Raw genomic sequence first — 14,899 nt, forward strand, 5'->3', positions numbered from 1 at the left:
TGGAGGGAGCTTAAAATTCGAGTTGCCAGGCGACAACCTCGGAACCTGAATGATTTGGAGGCTGTCTGCAGGGAGGAGTGGGCCAACATCCCTGCCGAAATGTGCACAAACCTTGTCACCAACTATAAAAACCGTTTGACATCTGTGCTGGCCAATAATGGCTTTTCTACAAAATATTAACATGCTGTTTGTCCAGGGGGTCAAATACTTGTTTTTCCTCATCAGATGGTTATCAATTTTTATAAATTCATATGATGTGATTTTCTGGGATTTTCTTTGGGATTCTGTCTTTCACTGTTAGAATGTACATATGATTAAAATTGTAGATTGTTGCATTCTTTGTAAGTGGGCAAACCTGCAAAATCAGCAAGGGGTCAAATACTTATTTCCCCCACTGTAGATCAATTGTGTGTAGTATTGTCAAACTACAATGCATCCCATTCATGCAAAAATACTAGAAATCCATTACTGTCGTTATGGCCATGGGGCCCTAATAGAACAAGGACCATTAATGGGATTGTTACCTCAGTATAGAGCCCGACCGATTTATCGTTATGCAGATATTATCGGCCGATACAAGCTAATTGCAGTTAAATTGGTATCTGCGTTTATAACAGCCGATTTATGACAATTAAAAAATCAACAGATGCGCTCTGCAATGCAAAACAAAAGAATCTCTTAAGAATCTACAAAGCATGCATAAACAAGGGAGAGGGCTGTGTTACCGGTGCATGCATGACAAATACTAAATAGCCCTCATCACTTCTCCTCTCCTGAATACAGTCATGACTTGCTAACCCACCTGCTTTTATTGGCCCTCTCCCGGTTTCCTCCCGGGTCACAGCAGTGTGTATGTTATAGTAGTTGAAAGTTGGAGGCTTCGTTGCTCACATACTTGATTGTAGATTTATTTCTGAAACAGTGCGGCAGTTCTATGGAATGGTTCCCATCATTTCACCCTAGTTCATCACTTCTAAATATTTTTAACACTTACAGTAGCAAATGCCACACATGGTTAAATTAAATTAGCGACAAAGCTAACGCCATATTTATCAGTGGAAGAGCGACAACATGAATGAGTGTTTAAACTATAGTGTTTAACGTATTCTCAATATATCTGCGAGCCACATGTGTGTAGTTACAGTCGCCGCGTCACAAACAATTAAACCAGAGGGGACAAGTATTAACACGGCTTCCTGCCAAAAAAATAAAAAAATAAAATAAAAAAAAGTTTTATAGCTCCACTATGAAATGTTCAACATTAGTGCGAAATCTAAAAGTTGCAGGTCCTCGTTGTAGACAGTCATGTTTTAATAGATGCATTCAAGAGCAGCGTTTCCTCTGGGTCACTGTATCGTAGCTTTAGTTACAGTGCTGGTAAAGGGATAAACTACATGTGAATATGCTATATTGAAAATAGTCATTGTGGCAGATTATGTGTAAGGTAATAACTTCTGGAAGACAAAAATATGTTGCCTATGTAGGAGAGCGCTATTTATCATTATAATTGTAATGACATGAATAATATATGCTATTATTATTAATACTACTAGTAGTTGTACATTAGCATTTTTTTATTTATAGTTTCTGTTTGACAGGCCCACACAATTGACTACATACACTATTTCCTTTAATGTTCATAGTAGTACTCTATAGTTTATAATGGATCTAATCTATAAATCTTTCTGTAGTTTTGACTCTTATTTATCAAAACTTTAACATATTTTGTTGTACTTTTGTTCAACATTGTTATATTGGTGAGGTCTAATAACAACAAATGTTATTAATAAAATCTTTGTTTATGTTATTAGTTTCTAAAAAGAATGGAAAAAAGAATACTGGCCAATGAATCGGATTTTAAAATCCTCAAATATCGAAATCGGTATCAGTCTTAAAAATCTCCTTTCGGTCGGGCTCAGCATACACATGTCAAAATCTTCAGGGTATGAATTCATGTTAATTTTAACTAACATTAAAAAATTACATTTTCTTATGGTGCTTTCAGATCAAAAGCGAAGTGAGCGTTTGGGGCGGTGAGTTTACATACAAAGTCAATGCAAAGATGAGTAGAGCCGCGATTTCCTGTTGGGCGGGGTAACGTGAAGGAATTTGTGAGAAAGTTGCAGGAAGCAGTGCTGCAACCATTGGACAAATAAACACCCGTAGTCAGTCGGATTCTGCTCTGACAACTACGCCGTTTACTCGCGGGAGGAGCTCGGAGTTAATTGCTTTTATTAAATTAGCTTTTTACTTTAGTTTTTGGGATTACAACGTTGATTTGTCTTCACTCGAGCTTCTCAGCAGCTAGCTACCGTGCACATCCGGTTCCAGTGTTGTTGTTAGCGTCGTTAGCTCTGTCGGACTACGACTTCATATTTATATAAAAACTGGACATTACTTGGAGAAAAGAAAGCGAGGAGGTTGAACTACCTGGTGAGTTCAGAAAACATGTATCTGTAACTTTATTCCAGCTATTACTGTCCTTTACTGTGTCCAAGTTAGCATAGCGTAGCCCTGATTGATCCAAACTCCATTCAGAAAACAAACATTTTAGAAGTTGTTGTCCTGCTGTCTTGCTGACAGACCTGACAAAGCATGAATTCATATGTTTAACAAATCTGCATCATGTTGTAGTTATTTCGGCATCAGTTTAATCCGTTTATTGCTATTTAATCACAGCAAAGGCCAATCATAAGAAGCATCTCTGCTTTTCTCTGCATGTCCACATCTGGCAGTGGTGACTTCGACATTCTGATCTCCTTAATATTGGCTGCTTGTAAAAAGCAGAAATCTACAAATGTTAACTTAATCCAGTATTTATCTTTTTCTACATTCTCAGATAAAGGCACCAGCAACAAGCCTAAAATGCCACGTAATTGTAAATACAATAAGACAGGATGGCTCAGAGCTAATCCTCTTACAAACTTGTTTTTTTTCATTTGGATCTTGATATTATTTTCTGCTCTCTAGTTTATCAGCCATCCACAGGTCAATGGTGGTGTGGTGTCATGCTAGTGCAGGTAATTCAACTTCATATGTAAGTGTTTTGTTTGGGTGATACCTTGAACTATATTAGTAACAATTTTGCGGGTGCCAACAATTTGGCCCTGTGACACATATTAAAGACAGAGTCTGTTTGCTTGTACAGCTTGTCACACTGCTTTCTTTCAACTAGTAAATTAGAGAATAAGCAGGAATCTGCCTTCAGTTTGAAACAGTCCCCCTGCAGTTAGGAAGAACTGGAAATTCAATCTGTACATCGATTAATTAGCAAGCCCAGAAGGCTGTTTGGCCCCAAATCTGCAGACAAGCACTTACTGTTCAGATAACATCAGTAGCTACTTTCTCAGAGATAAAATGGACAGGCTGCCGGCTACATTCAGAGATCGCTGGTTTTAAAAAAGACACTGAACTGGAGGTCTCTCACTCTTCTATAAAATAATATTATATAGCTCAATTTACTTATTCTTCCCACAGCTGTGTAAAGCTGTGTTAATTTGTACAAACAGCTGATGTAATGCTGGGAATAAAAACATCTACACATTGTTGGGTGTTTCTCAATCTGTGTTTCATCACATTTCCAATTCAAAAGCACATTTGATGTGGGCTATAATGGCCACTGAGAACACTGAGGTCATGTCGTCAGCATTTATTTTTTGTTCATTTCCATTTTTCACACAAAGACACCATTCAGTAGTGGGATGAATAGTGCGTAAGTTTGTTTAAAATTCAATCTTGATCTAAAGCAATATGTAAAGTGTTTACACCATAAAAAAACCTCAGTTAAATTACTAAAGTACCTTATTTTTATAAGCATGATAACATATGGAAATGTTTGTTAAAAGTTAATAGTTACTGAATTCTGGCTCAGTGTAGGCCCAATTCAGCAGGGGCAACTATGGTTATGAAGATGCTGACCTGTTCTTTCCTGGCCGGGGTGCTGTGTCCGGCGGCGGCGGGAAGCTGCTCCGGCTGGTTCTGAGGCGAGGTGTGTTCGGCTGCTGCCTTGTTCTCCTGCGCCTGCTTGGCCTCCGAGTCTGCGCCTGATTCAGTTGTCATGGTAAATCACACTGGAGTGGCGGAAAGAGGAAAGTGAAGGGGAAAACCAGATGAGTCAGCTGACTTGCTTTGAATTGATCTACTGTCACTTTTCAGACCTGTGTAATATGATGCAAATGCAGAGATGTGGATATTGTTTGACAGCAGAATAAAAAGTTAATCTAAGTGGCTCAGGTGCACACCAGAGTTCCGTTCTCAATAATCTCAGGAGTGTCAGTGGCTGATAATGGAAAGTGCTTAGGCTGCTGGTGCTTTGACATCCACAATTTCTACAATTTACTGCATGCATTTACATATAAACTGGTTAAAACAATTCTCACCATAGGCTGCAAATAAGGATTATTGTTACAATTTTCCCCAACAAACGCATACGTCTCGTTTTGTCCAAAATGCAAAAGATATTGGATATTTAGTTTACAAAAGAGAAAAGCAGCAACTGCTCACACTGGAGAAGCTGGAATAAAAAAATGTTTGGCAGCTTTGTTGGAAAACAATAAAACTATAAAATTTTATGTAGATTGTAATGGAATACTTGACTAACTGTTGCAGCTGTAGTCTCACCCTCTGGTAAAAGTATCTACTGTATATATCTAGGGAATTCAGTCAACTGTTCAAATAGTAATGGATCAATCGATTAATATAATAAAAATATAAATTATATATAAATATAAAATTATAAACACTTGCTAAAAAGGTATTTGTTATTTACCAGCAACTAATGATTATTTTCATTATAGATGAATCTGAGGGTTATTTCTGTAATTAATTATTATTGATTAAATATTACTCTAAATCAAGTTCAAAATGTCCATTATGGTTTCCTTGGGTTAGACATCCCCTAACCCAAGGGGATGTCTTGAAACATCTTGTTTTGTCTGACCAAAAGTCCAAAACCTAAATCCATTTAGGTTATGGCATAATAAACTGAGGAAAGCAGCAAATCCTCACACTGGAGAAGCTGCAGCCAGGGAGTATTCAGCACAAAGGCTTAAAAAATGACCTATCAATTAGCGAAGTAGCAGATTATTTATTTTCTGTTGATGGGAAGACAATAGATTCTAGATAGAATAGATTAATTAACTTATTGTTTCAGCTGTAAAACAATCAATCAAGCTGAAACATCACCCCCCCCCCCCTTTCTCAGACAACCATCCAAAGTATCTGAACTGCACAAGTACATGTCTTTCATATTCTGACCTTCTCCCGATGTGAATAGCAGCATACCAGTGACAGATGTGGTCCCAAGGGACTAAAACTGGGTAATGAGAGGAAACATCTAATGGCCGGTTTTGCTAAACAAAGATGACAGACAGGACGGATCACACTGGGGGCCCCTGTGCTAACTGTACCACCAGGCTTTGACATTGGGGTGTGGACAGCACACTGGCCCTCTGAATCAGAGAGTCTGGGGTTTGTAGTACGGATGCCTGTCATTCTGCTGTTGGCCTGCTTCTCCCTGAGCTCTATTTATAGGGCTGTGTTTACTCCCGGGGTGGGAGGATTCAGGGGGGGGAACTCTGACTTTCAACCGTGGCCGGAGACAGCAGCCTCTGAATCAACATATGCAACACTCTGGGCTGAGGTGATCCCCAAAACTGTTGAATAAAAAAAAAGAAAAAGAAAACTATTATTGAGAACTACGGCTCTAAACAAAAAGAAGGCCACCAGGTATTGATTCTATTGAAATGCCAGAAGCAAGAATTCACATTCTCAGGGGAAAAGATATTTTACAATTTATTTATTTATTTTTTACAACAAACCTGTCTCATTCAGAAAACTTAGGGCTAAATTTGTCCCACACGCCTAACTCCACGTATCTTGCTGTGAACAGTACTGGCAGGCTCATATCATGCCTCTGTGTTGTTTTGCTTGTTTTACACTTGGTGACAAGTGCTTTATTTCAAATAAATACTTGCTAAACTGAAATTATTGATTTAACTGTCTTCGATAAAGCCCCATAGGTGTGATAAAAGTGCATAGGTTCCACAAACAAGAATAACGGCTTGATACAATATCACTTGGTGTTACTGTGTGTCATACTGCAGAATCATACATTTCTTAAGTAACACCACAGGGTAACTTATCTGTGCTAATGAGCAGTGGGTTTAAATCTCTATGGAATTAGTTAGGATTACAATATAAAGCCAAATCAAGCTTTGCCAAGTAACAAACAACACTTCAGGATTAAGAGTTGTTGTCTTTACATGGATCAGAATGATGTTCACTCAAAACAGCAGAACATCTGTACTTGGAAGACAGTTATTTTGGGACATAAATATTTGGGAGTTTGTGCCATTTCTGCCTTTGCTTTCGTAGAAGTCACATCCCTGAACGCAAAATTATAAAGCGAGCAGGTGGTCCGCAAGGAAGAGCATACGGCTCTGAGTATTCTGGTGTGGGTTCTCTGTCCGAGGGTGCACCGACGGAGTGGTCAGGCTTTATGGTCATCCTTCTGAGATGCTCAGTCAGCTCAGTAACAAACAGAGGTTGAAAACGCTGTTGAGGTGGCATACGATAGCATGGAGGTATGACACTAGTGGCAAGAGAAAGTGACTCATCAAGTTGATGAGGATACAGTGTGGGAGATGACTCAAGTCACGGCACATCTCCAGTTGGTTGAAGGGATGCGTGGTCTGGAGCGGGGGCCCTTGTGAAGGAGGCGCCACTTTCCTCAAACCGGAGATGCCTTTCATTGGGAGGAGTAAGCATGAAGCAAAGGTCCAGAAAACTGCAGCGGTTAATGATTAAAAAGCCCAAAACTGCAGCAGTGCATGAAGTCCAGAGACCTATGCTTGATGTAAAGCAATCCTGACACTGTTCACGTGAACTCCATGCACCGCAGACTCGAAGACCGTGTACGGGAACTCCTGACAAGTGGATGACCTTCTGAACACTGATCAAACTCTTTCTAATGGTCAACTTTATTAACTTCAGGTGTTATAAAAAAGGCCGTTAAGATTACCAAATCTAGATTACAGGCCCGAGTAGCGACAATGTGATCGAAGATCCAAATTCCAACCCTGGCTTTTAGGAGCATGTCTTCCAAAGTGAAGATAACATCTCCGCTACAATGTTGTGTCATGTGTTGAGGAACGGCTCAGTAATTGGGTGACAGATGATAGCTGCGCAGCTAACCTTTGCTTCTCTTAACCCCGCTTGGAAACAGGAACCATGGTAGGAAGAGAGGAGAGGAACATCTTAGCACCATAGAAATGGAGGAAGAATACGTTCAGTCACTGGTGACAGGCACTCTTCACAGGGCCACACAACGGCACACACAGTAGCCTTGTGTATGGCCCTCACCATGGACTGGCACATACATTACCCATTCAGAAAGTTGTATTCACAACTCAGTTAGTGCCCTGGATTACTGCTGGTATACAGGAGCGGCTGATTATTGCGCAAATATAGCTTTATCATACTAGTATAATATATAAGATTCAGCTCAAGGCAAATGCAAAGTCACTTAAATCTTGGGCTGGGCAATAAAACAATAATGATAATTATAGCAATATAATTTTCTTCATTACAAATATAACAAACGTTCAATAAATGTTTTGACTGAATTCATTTGAATCACAAACAAATCCGCACTTCATTTTTCTATTAGGATATTTATTTTGTTGAGGAAAAGGGACTGAAAAAAAGATTTTACTTAATTTCACTCATGCATATGTTTCTGACCATAACTAGAATTAACCATATGCTTTCTTCAACTTTCACTCAGGAGCAAAAATCAGCCTTTAAACTCGAAAGAAATCATGATTTGACATTTATCATTATAATTGAATGATATGAACTTTCTTTGTGTGATACATTTTTGGCCATATCGCCAAGCCCAACTTAAATTTAATTATCTTTCACACTTTCAAATTAATAAAACAGGTGCTTTGCTGCCCTATTGCTGATTAATCAACCTCTCAGGTCATGAAAGCTTTTACTTTTGTGGTCAGAAACAGCTGCTGTTCAGCAGGACAATCTTCAGTCAGACAGAAAGTAGGTATGGGGTTTGCTCGAATTTTATAAGATTCATATCCACTTATCAAATCCTAAACCTTTCAAGTCTCTTCTGGGCTTTATCTTTCAAACATTTGCAAGTAACTAAAGGTTAAAGTACCAACAACTCAAAGATATCTAATAACCTTTTGTTGGCTAAGATAACAGAGACACTGCAGTTGATAGTTGCACTATAAATGAGAAGCTGCTCCCGCTATGTTTTCCAATGCTCTTTGCTGATATAAAAAAGAAAAAAAGAAAACGAGTGTTTGATAACAGATTAATTAGTGTTGGAGCTTAATGAATCTGAGTATTTTACTGGGTACCGGCTCCAAAATGGAAGCCCAACAGAAGGTAAAGCATATGTTTGTTGAATCAGTAAATCTGAAGAATTAATAAAAAGAAGAACTCAGCTCTAAACATGAACTGCGACAGCCACCATGATTGAACAGACTAAAGAAAAGAATGCAGAGAAAAGAAAGAAACTAAAACCTTGCCTACAGAAAATGCAGAACAACAATACAACTATGAGCATCTGGTGTCAATGATGTCATCAAAGTTATCTCCAAGACAACCACTTTAATACAGCAATTCTGTCACTGTCAGATAGAAAGCACAAGTTTTCCTCAATTGTGCCTGCAGATAAAAACGGATGTTCTCAGTGATGTGACTTCTAAGAAGGGACAAGCAGAATTCATTAAGCTACTTGTCTTCCTCCAGAAACAAAACTTCCTCGGATGAACAATGACATCTCTTCTTCCAAATTTAAATCAAACTAACCCACAGTTAATCAAACCCGCAGTCTGCCACTAAACAAAAAACAAACCAATCAGAAATTAAATCACATTCAGATGGACTGCCGAGATAACCGACTGGAGTGGATATTCATCATGTCCATGCTAAAAGTTCAGCAGAGGCTTAATCAGTATGTATCTACAATATATAATTGATCACTGACACTAAATGCTGCGGTGCTGCCTTGTCCATGCAAACTCCCATTTTAAGGTCCATTTGTGATTGTAATGCATACTGTTGGAAAATGGCGCACACACACACACACACACACACACACACACACACACACACACACACACACACACACACACACACACACACACGAGGATGAGGAACTGCCATCTGTGCTGAGTGCCATTAGCCGGAGTACACCACAGCTGGGCCCATCCCTGCAACCCCTGCCCCCATACCCATACGCCCCCCAGAGGCTTATGGAGGTTACACGAGAGAAATGGTTGGCGTTTTTTGACACGTCAAGGCCCATCCCGAGTAGGCCTGCTGTATATGATGAGACCCCTCTACACGACTGCAGGGCTGACAGCTGTCACACACAAACCCAGCTGCAGTAACAGGATACCGTGTAGCTGGTCTGACCACTCAAACGAGACACCTCTGCTGAGGGGTCACACATCCCCAGTGTGTGCTTTCAACTATCCTGGCTTCCAAACAACAAACAAAATTATTGACATGTCAAGAATGTGATGTTCTATTATAGATAAGCATGTCAATTTCCCAATGTATTGTCGTGTAACATTTACATTAGATTTAAGGCATTCAGGGAATACTACAACTGCAAACTGCAGTGACTTATAATAGATGCAACATTAGGTTCAGCTCTGCATTCACCAGTAATGGTAACAGCTGGTGAGAGGTTTTACTATCACAATAACAGCATCTTGGCATTACTCTGGGGAAGACACTTTTTTGAAGAAAATGCAGTTTTGATAAGCGAGGAATTAAAGATTTTCATAAAAAAGCAAAAACTGCATTAATTTGATGGTTCCAAATTCTCCATTGTGAGGATTTGCTAGTTTTGCCAACTTTTGCCAAATATGCTGTCCAGCATCGTCCCCAAAGAGCTCAGAGTAAATACAGGTAAAACAAGAAAGACTGGAAGGGACAGCAGAAGAGCAGGCAACAATATGACACCATCCACCATGTCTGTACCTGATCATCAGTCCACCTAAAATTATGTTAAATGCAACATGAGGAACTAATTGTTAGTCTTACACTCGAGTGAGACTCTTCCTGTTTTTCACTGAGAAACAATAACAACAAGTGATTGACCTAGCTTACAAACTAATGATAGAAATTTTGGCAGAAAGTCGAATTGGGCATAAGACATGTACAAAATGTTCCTCAATAACACTTCACAGCTTAGCACAGTTCAGTCCTGCCCTTAAAAATTCGAGAAATTTAAACAACCCAGATCCGTTTTCTACCTCAGTGGGTTCAGCCAGAGCACTCTCCAGCTCTGGTGCAGCACAAACACAAAGTGTAAGGACAGTTCTGGTAACTACTATTCAATCAACCTCTAAAAACAACAGTCTAAAAAAAGTTCCTAGTAAGCTACAAAATGTCAAAAACTGTAACATCAGTGACTCACCAAAACATCTAAAGACTGATGCTTTGTGATATTGATTTTGTTTCTTTATTATTGTAAACAGTGTTGGGATCAAGGAACATTTGGCAGATACCCAGTTGCTAGTTGTACCTGGCTAAAAATAATGCAGTCTAATAAAACGGTCCTGCAAGATATCCCCCTCTTCATGAAGGTTTAGCTTTTCGTGAAACTGTTTTTTTCATGTTAATGTGTTATTTAGCCTATCCTCCTTGATTTAAATGTTGTGGACAACATAACAGAAATTGCCATGAAGTCAACAACTCTAAAACTGTTTCATCAAAAACAGAACATTGTAACATCATGGAATTAGGATTTACTGCAGTATACGACTGCATTAGTGTTCACTAGGTGTACCTAATAAACTGGCAACTGAATGTATAAACCATTCATATCATCCACTGCTAAAATGTTGGAGATTATTTTCTGTGACTTCCATGAAAACAGTCTTATAACAGTTGAAACAAAAATGTCTTTGCGCATTTGATTTTTTTCATAATTTAGTAACTGTTTCAAAGGCTTTTTATCCAGTCCTCACATTCATTTGTAAAGATCTTTTAGTTGAACCCTTATAGACTAAATTTAATGAGACACTCCACACCCCAACAGCAGAATTTGGGGAAAGGCAGACTGGTAACATGAAGGTGACTCCAAGCAGAGTGTATTTTTTTGCTGAAGAGGCCATAAATCCTGTCAGCTTGCTGCGTTTACATTCTTGGCATTACGGTGTCTAGCAGTAAGACATTTATGGATACAACAGACAGACCAATTAATCTGTTGCTATCCCAACTTGACTGTGCACTTCATCATGAGACACGATCAGTGTGTTTTTGTTGGTGTACGGTCGCTTAAGGCCAGGGTTGGTTTTGATTAAAAAGCCTGGCAAAATCATCACTAATGTGTCTGACATGGAAACGATTCCTGAAATACATGTATGCTGGAGTAGCTTTCAATCCAGTTGCACAGCTCCTTTTGACAAAAGGGGAAATTCTCTGGTAATGTAAAAGATTAGAACTAAATCTTGGTAGCTTGATAAAGAGCTAATGACTTCTTATACAGTGGCTGAGCATTTTATGAGATTAGCTATAGGTAATCAGTAAATCAGCTGTAACTCGATTACAAGTAATGTCTGCAGGAGAGCCTTTGGGGTTGTTGACATCAGCTGGGACATGTCTACACCACACTCATCTTTGATAATTATTTTGGACAGTGTATGCACATTCGAAAATATGCTAGTCCAGCCACAGGGACATATTGAAATAGAGCTGCAATGAATTTTTATCTCAATTTCCCAGGTGACATGTTAACATATATAAAATTGCTTGTTTTGTCCAACCTACAGTCCAATTCAATCATAGAAGACAAATAAAACTAGCTAATAAACACATTTAAGCATATTTTAAGACATTTCTGCTTTTTTTGAAATAATGACATAAATGATGAATTATCAAAAAAGATAATTCATTTTCTGTTGCATGACTAATGGACATATCATTTTACCTCTATATTGCCTTAACTTATGGCCTATTCCGCCATCCAAAAAGCAAATCTAATCACCCTTGTTGACATTTTACAGACAAAAACTATGAAAAGAGGCTGTTACAGTTACCTTTACATGACCCCGTTGTGTGTCTGTGGTGCTCAGTAGTAAGTTTACAGCGACTTAATCGTGTCATTAGTAGTTTTTCCTTATCAAGGACCTCAGGATAGAGGGAGTGGTATGTTGTAGAAATCTTAAAGCCCTGTGAGACAAATTTGGGCTATAAAACTAAAGTGGATTTGAACTGACTTGGTAGTTTATCCCTCTAACACCACATTATTCCTGCAGGACCTGGGTTTTGCAAATAGTTCTTGATCTTCATCAAATACATTAAGACATGTAATAAGTTTTTAAGCAAATGTGGGGCATAAAGATCTAATCTTCCATCCCTGTTAACAAGTTTAAGCTAATGCAGACTGTGATCAAATGTACACTCTCAATGAATGAACTATGAAAGCCTGCAAACAAGGCCATCAACGTTGCTGCCTTTTCAATGCTGCTGCAACAACAGCTTACTGTGCATCTTAATTAAATTGTCAAGGCCAGTCTTCAGCCATTGCGATCCGTGTCTTCCAAGGATGTGAGGATGCTAAAAAGAGGATCCAGACCGTGTCACCCTGCTCTTAACCACGCCTACCGCACTGCAGATCAAAAACACCCAAGTATGTCGTCTCGACCTCCGACAATGTAGCGATTTCAAACCATAAACTGTGCTAAAATGTTACCGTGTCTGCCAATGACTCAGCGTTGTCATTACTAATGTACTAAACGCGTAATTCAAAGGTCGGAAAAAGCATCTCTATCGTTTTGTTTTCACCCACTTTCCGCCTCGAAACTAGAGCACGTTAGCCTGACGTTTACTGTACCTTAAGCGGTTTGTGTCTTTGAAAATATCCGACCAAGCCTTGACTTTTAGCTTCAAAAGCAGCCCTTTCAACAACAAAAAACAACATCAGCCTGTCGCTAAAATGTTCTGCCGAGGTAACACCGAGAGACTACAATGCAAAACAGCGGGATAAGAGAGGTTATGACCAATGTTTGACACAGTTAGCCACGTCCACTCGACTTTTCTGCCTGGGAGAATAGAGTAGAAGTGCATTTTAATGTTAATTATCTGTCATCGGCCGCGGGTGTTGCTGTGGTCAGACAGCCAAGAAATTAAATAATACAAACAATTGTACAAACCGGGAAGTGTGCATCTGTTGTAAAACAGCATAAGAGTGAGATTAGCAGAGAAAGAGCAGTAAAGGAAAGGATTATTACCAGGTAACCGTCCTCGTTCAGCCGGTCATGCGAGTTGCATTCGTAGTGGGCTTCAGTTTCCTGACAGCGGTGCTACCCTGCTGCAGTTCCCCCTCTCAACCAGCCTATCAAACTCCACTATGCAGCTGAGAGTAGAATTGTGGGATATCAGGACAGCCAGAGCATTATTTTAGCAGCCCCCCCCCCCAAATCACACTGTCTCACACACACGCACACACACACAGCATGGCAATTAATGGCATGAGGTTTGTTGTTTTACTGAGAAAAGGCAGTAAGAGAAATCTCTGTTCAAGGAAATGCAATTAAATGAAAGTGAATTAATGGTGGAATGCAACAAGGTATACTCTCTAATTCTGTACTCAGTATTAAATTTAAGATACAGGTAAAACACTTTTTACTTGAGTAATTCCACTTTATGCCACTTCATCTGAATAAATCCTTTACAACTATGCTCAGCGCATCATGGGTTACAAGACACCGCTATAGCTGAAACAATGAGTCAACTAATCAATCGATTGACAAATAAAATTGTTGGAATGCTGCACATTTTCAAACAATACTACCATAAAAGTCCAAAACACAAATAAAACCAATTTAAATAATCATCACATTTTCATACCATCATTGTCTACAACAATGAAAAGAAAAAAAACATAAGACTGTACAATCCTGGAGAAATCAGAAAAATACTAATTAAATTGTCCATCTAACTTACTTTTCCAGGCTTAAACACCTCTAAAGTGCTGATTAATCTTTAATCATCATAGTATACACAGTTCAACTGGACTCACTTTCCACTTCTCTCAAGTTACACGGCTCACAATCTGTTTTCCCATATAATAATTGATATTGCACTTTTTACCTCCTTGCATTTATCTAACTGCTATAATTAGATGAGCTTATAAAATGTAATGCATTGCTTTAGTTTAAGCTACCGAACAGTGTATAAAGTAGTTAAAATTAGCTCGCCTTTGACCTGCCACAACATAAACATCTATTAAGGCGTCAGTAACAATAACCCACTGATATTACACTGACAGAAGCCTGTCAGTACATTTTGCTGCTAATACTTTAGAAATATGTAGAACATTGACTTGTAATGGGGTACCCCCCCATCTCTGAACTTAATATAATAAAAAACACTATAACTGCTGTTACTGAATTTCAAACACACTGACTGTATACACCCAGTCTGGAGCACTTAATATACTCTAATATTCTCCAAATTGAAAAACATAATCCAAGACATTAAAAAAAAGCCACGGACGAGCACATGAACATGTACATCTGCTGCCCTCGTTTAGGTATACATGTGGGTGTGCATGCACAAATACAGACATAAAAGAAGGTTTTTAATTAGTGTCTGGGTTGTTCCCTCTGGGGCTTTGTGGGTTTTGCCTCGCAGTGGGAACTTGACCCAACTCGGTCACCCATTTGACTTTTATTTCATCAAATTTCTTTCATGCTCAAGTAGTATTCCACATGCCGACACTTACTGTACACTATGCAAATATGGAAAACACACAGTTATGCGCATTACGGCTTCAGAGAATTTGCTCCTGCAGTCGCACATGACTTCCCTAAATAGACAGACACATAGCAGGCATGCTTTGCAGATAGTAGAG

At 39.0% G+C, this 14,899-nt stretch overlaps 1 protein-coding gene across 1 annotated transcript in view; it reads right to left on the reverse strand.

Moving 5' to 3' along the window:
* Positions 1-13,387, reverse strand: part of epb41l3b (erythrocyte membrane protein band 4.1-like 3b) — a 46,703-nt gene extending 33,316 nt beyond the window's left edge. The window contains exons 1-2 of the mRNA XM_046051008.1: positions 13,275-13,387; positions 3,919-4,070 (exon numbers count right to left, since the gene is read on the reverse strand). Coding sequence (XP_045906964.1) covers positions 3,919-4,059 — 141 coding nt within the window. The 5' untranslated portion in view covers positions 4,060-4,070; positions 13,275-13,387. The remainder of the gene's footprint in view (positions 1-3,918; positions 4,071-13,274) is intronic.
* Between the last annotated feature and the right edge of the window lie 1,512 nt (positions 13,388-14,899).

The sequence above is a fragment of the Micropterus dolomieu genome, linkage group LG06, assembly GCF_021292245.1.
Source record: "Micropterus dolomieu isolate WLL.071019.BEF.003 ecotype Adirondacks linkage group LG06, ASM2129224v1, whole genome shotgun sequence".
Lineage (NCBI taxonomy): Eukaryota > Metazoa > Chordata > Actinopteri > Centrarchiformes > Centrarchidae > Micropterus > Micropterus dolomieu.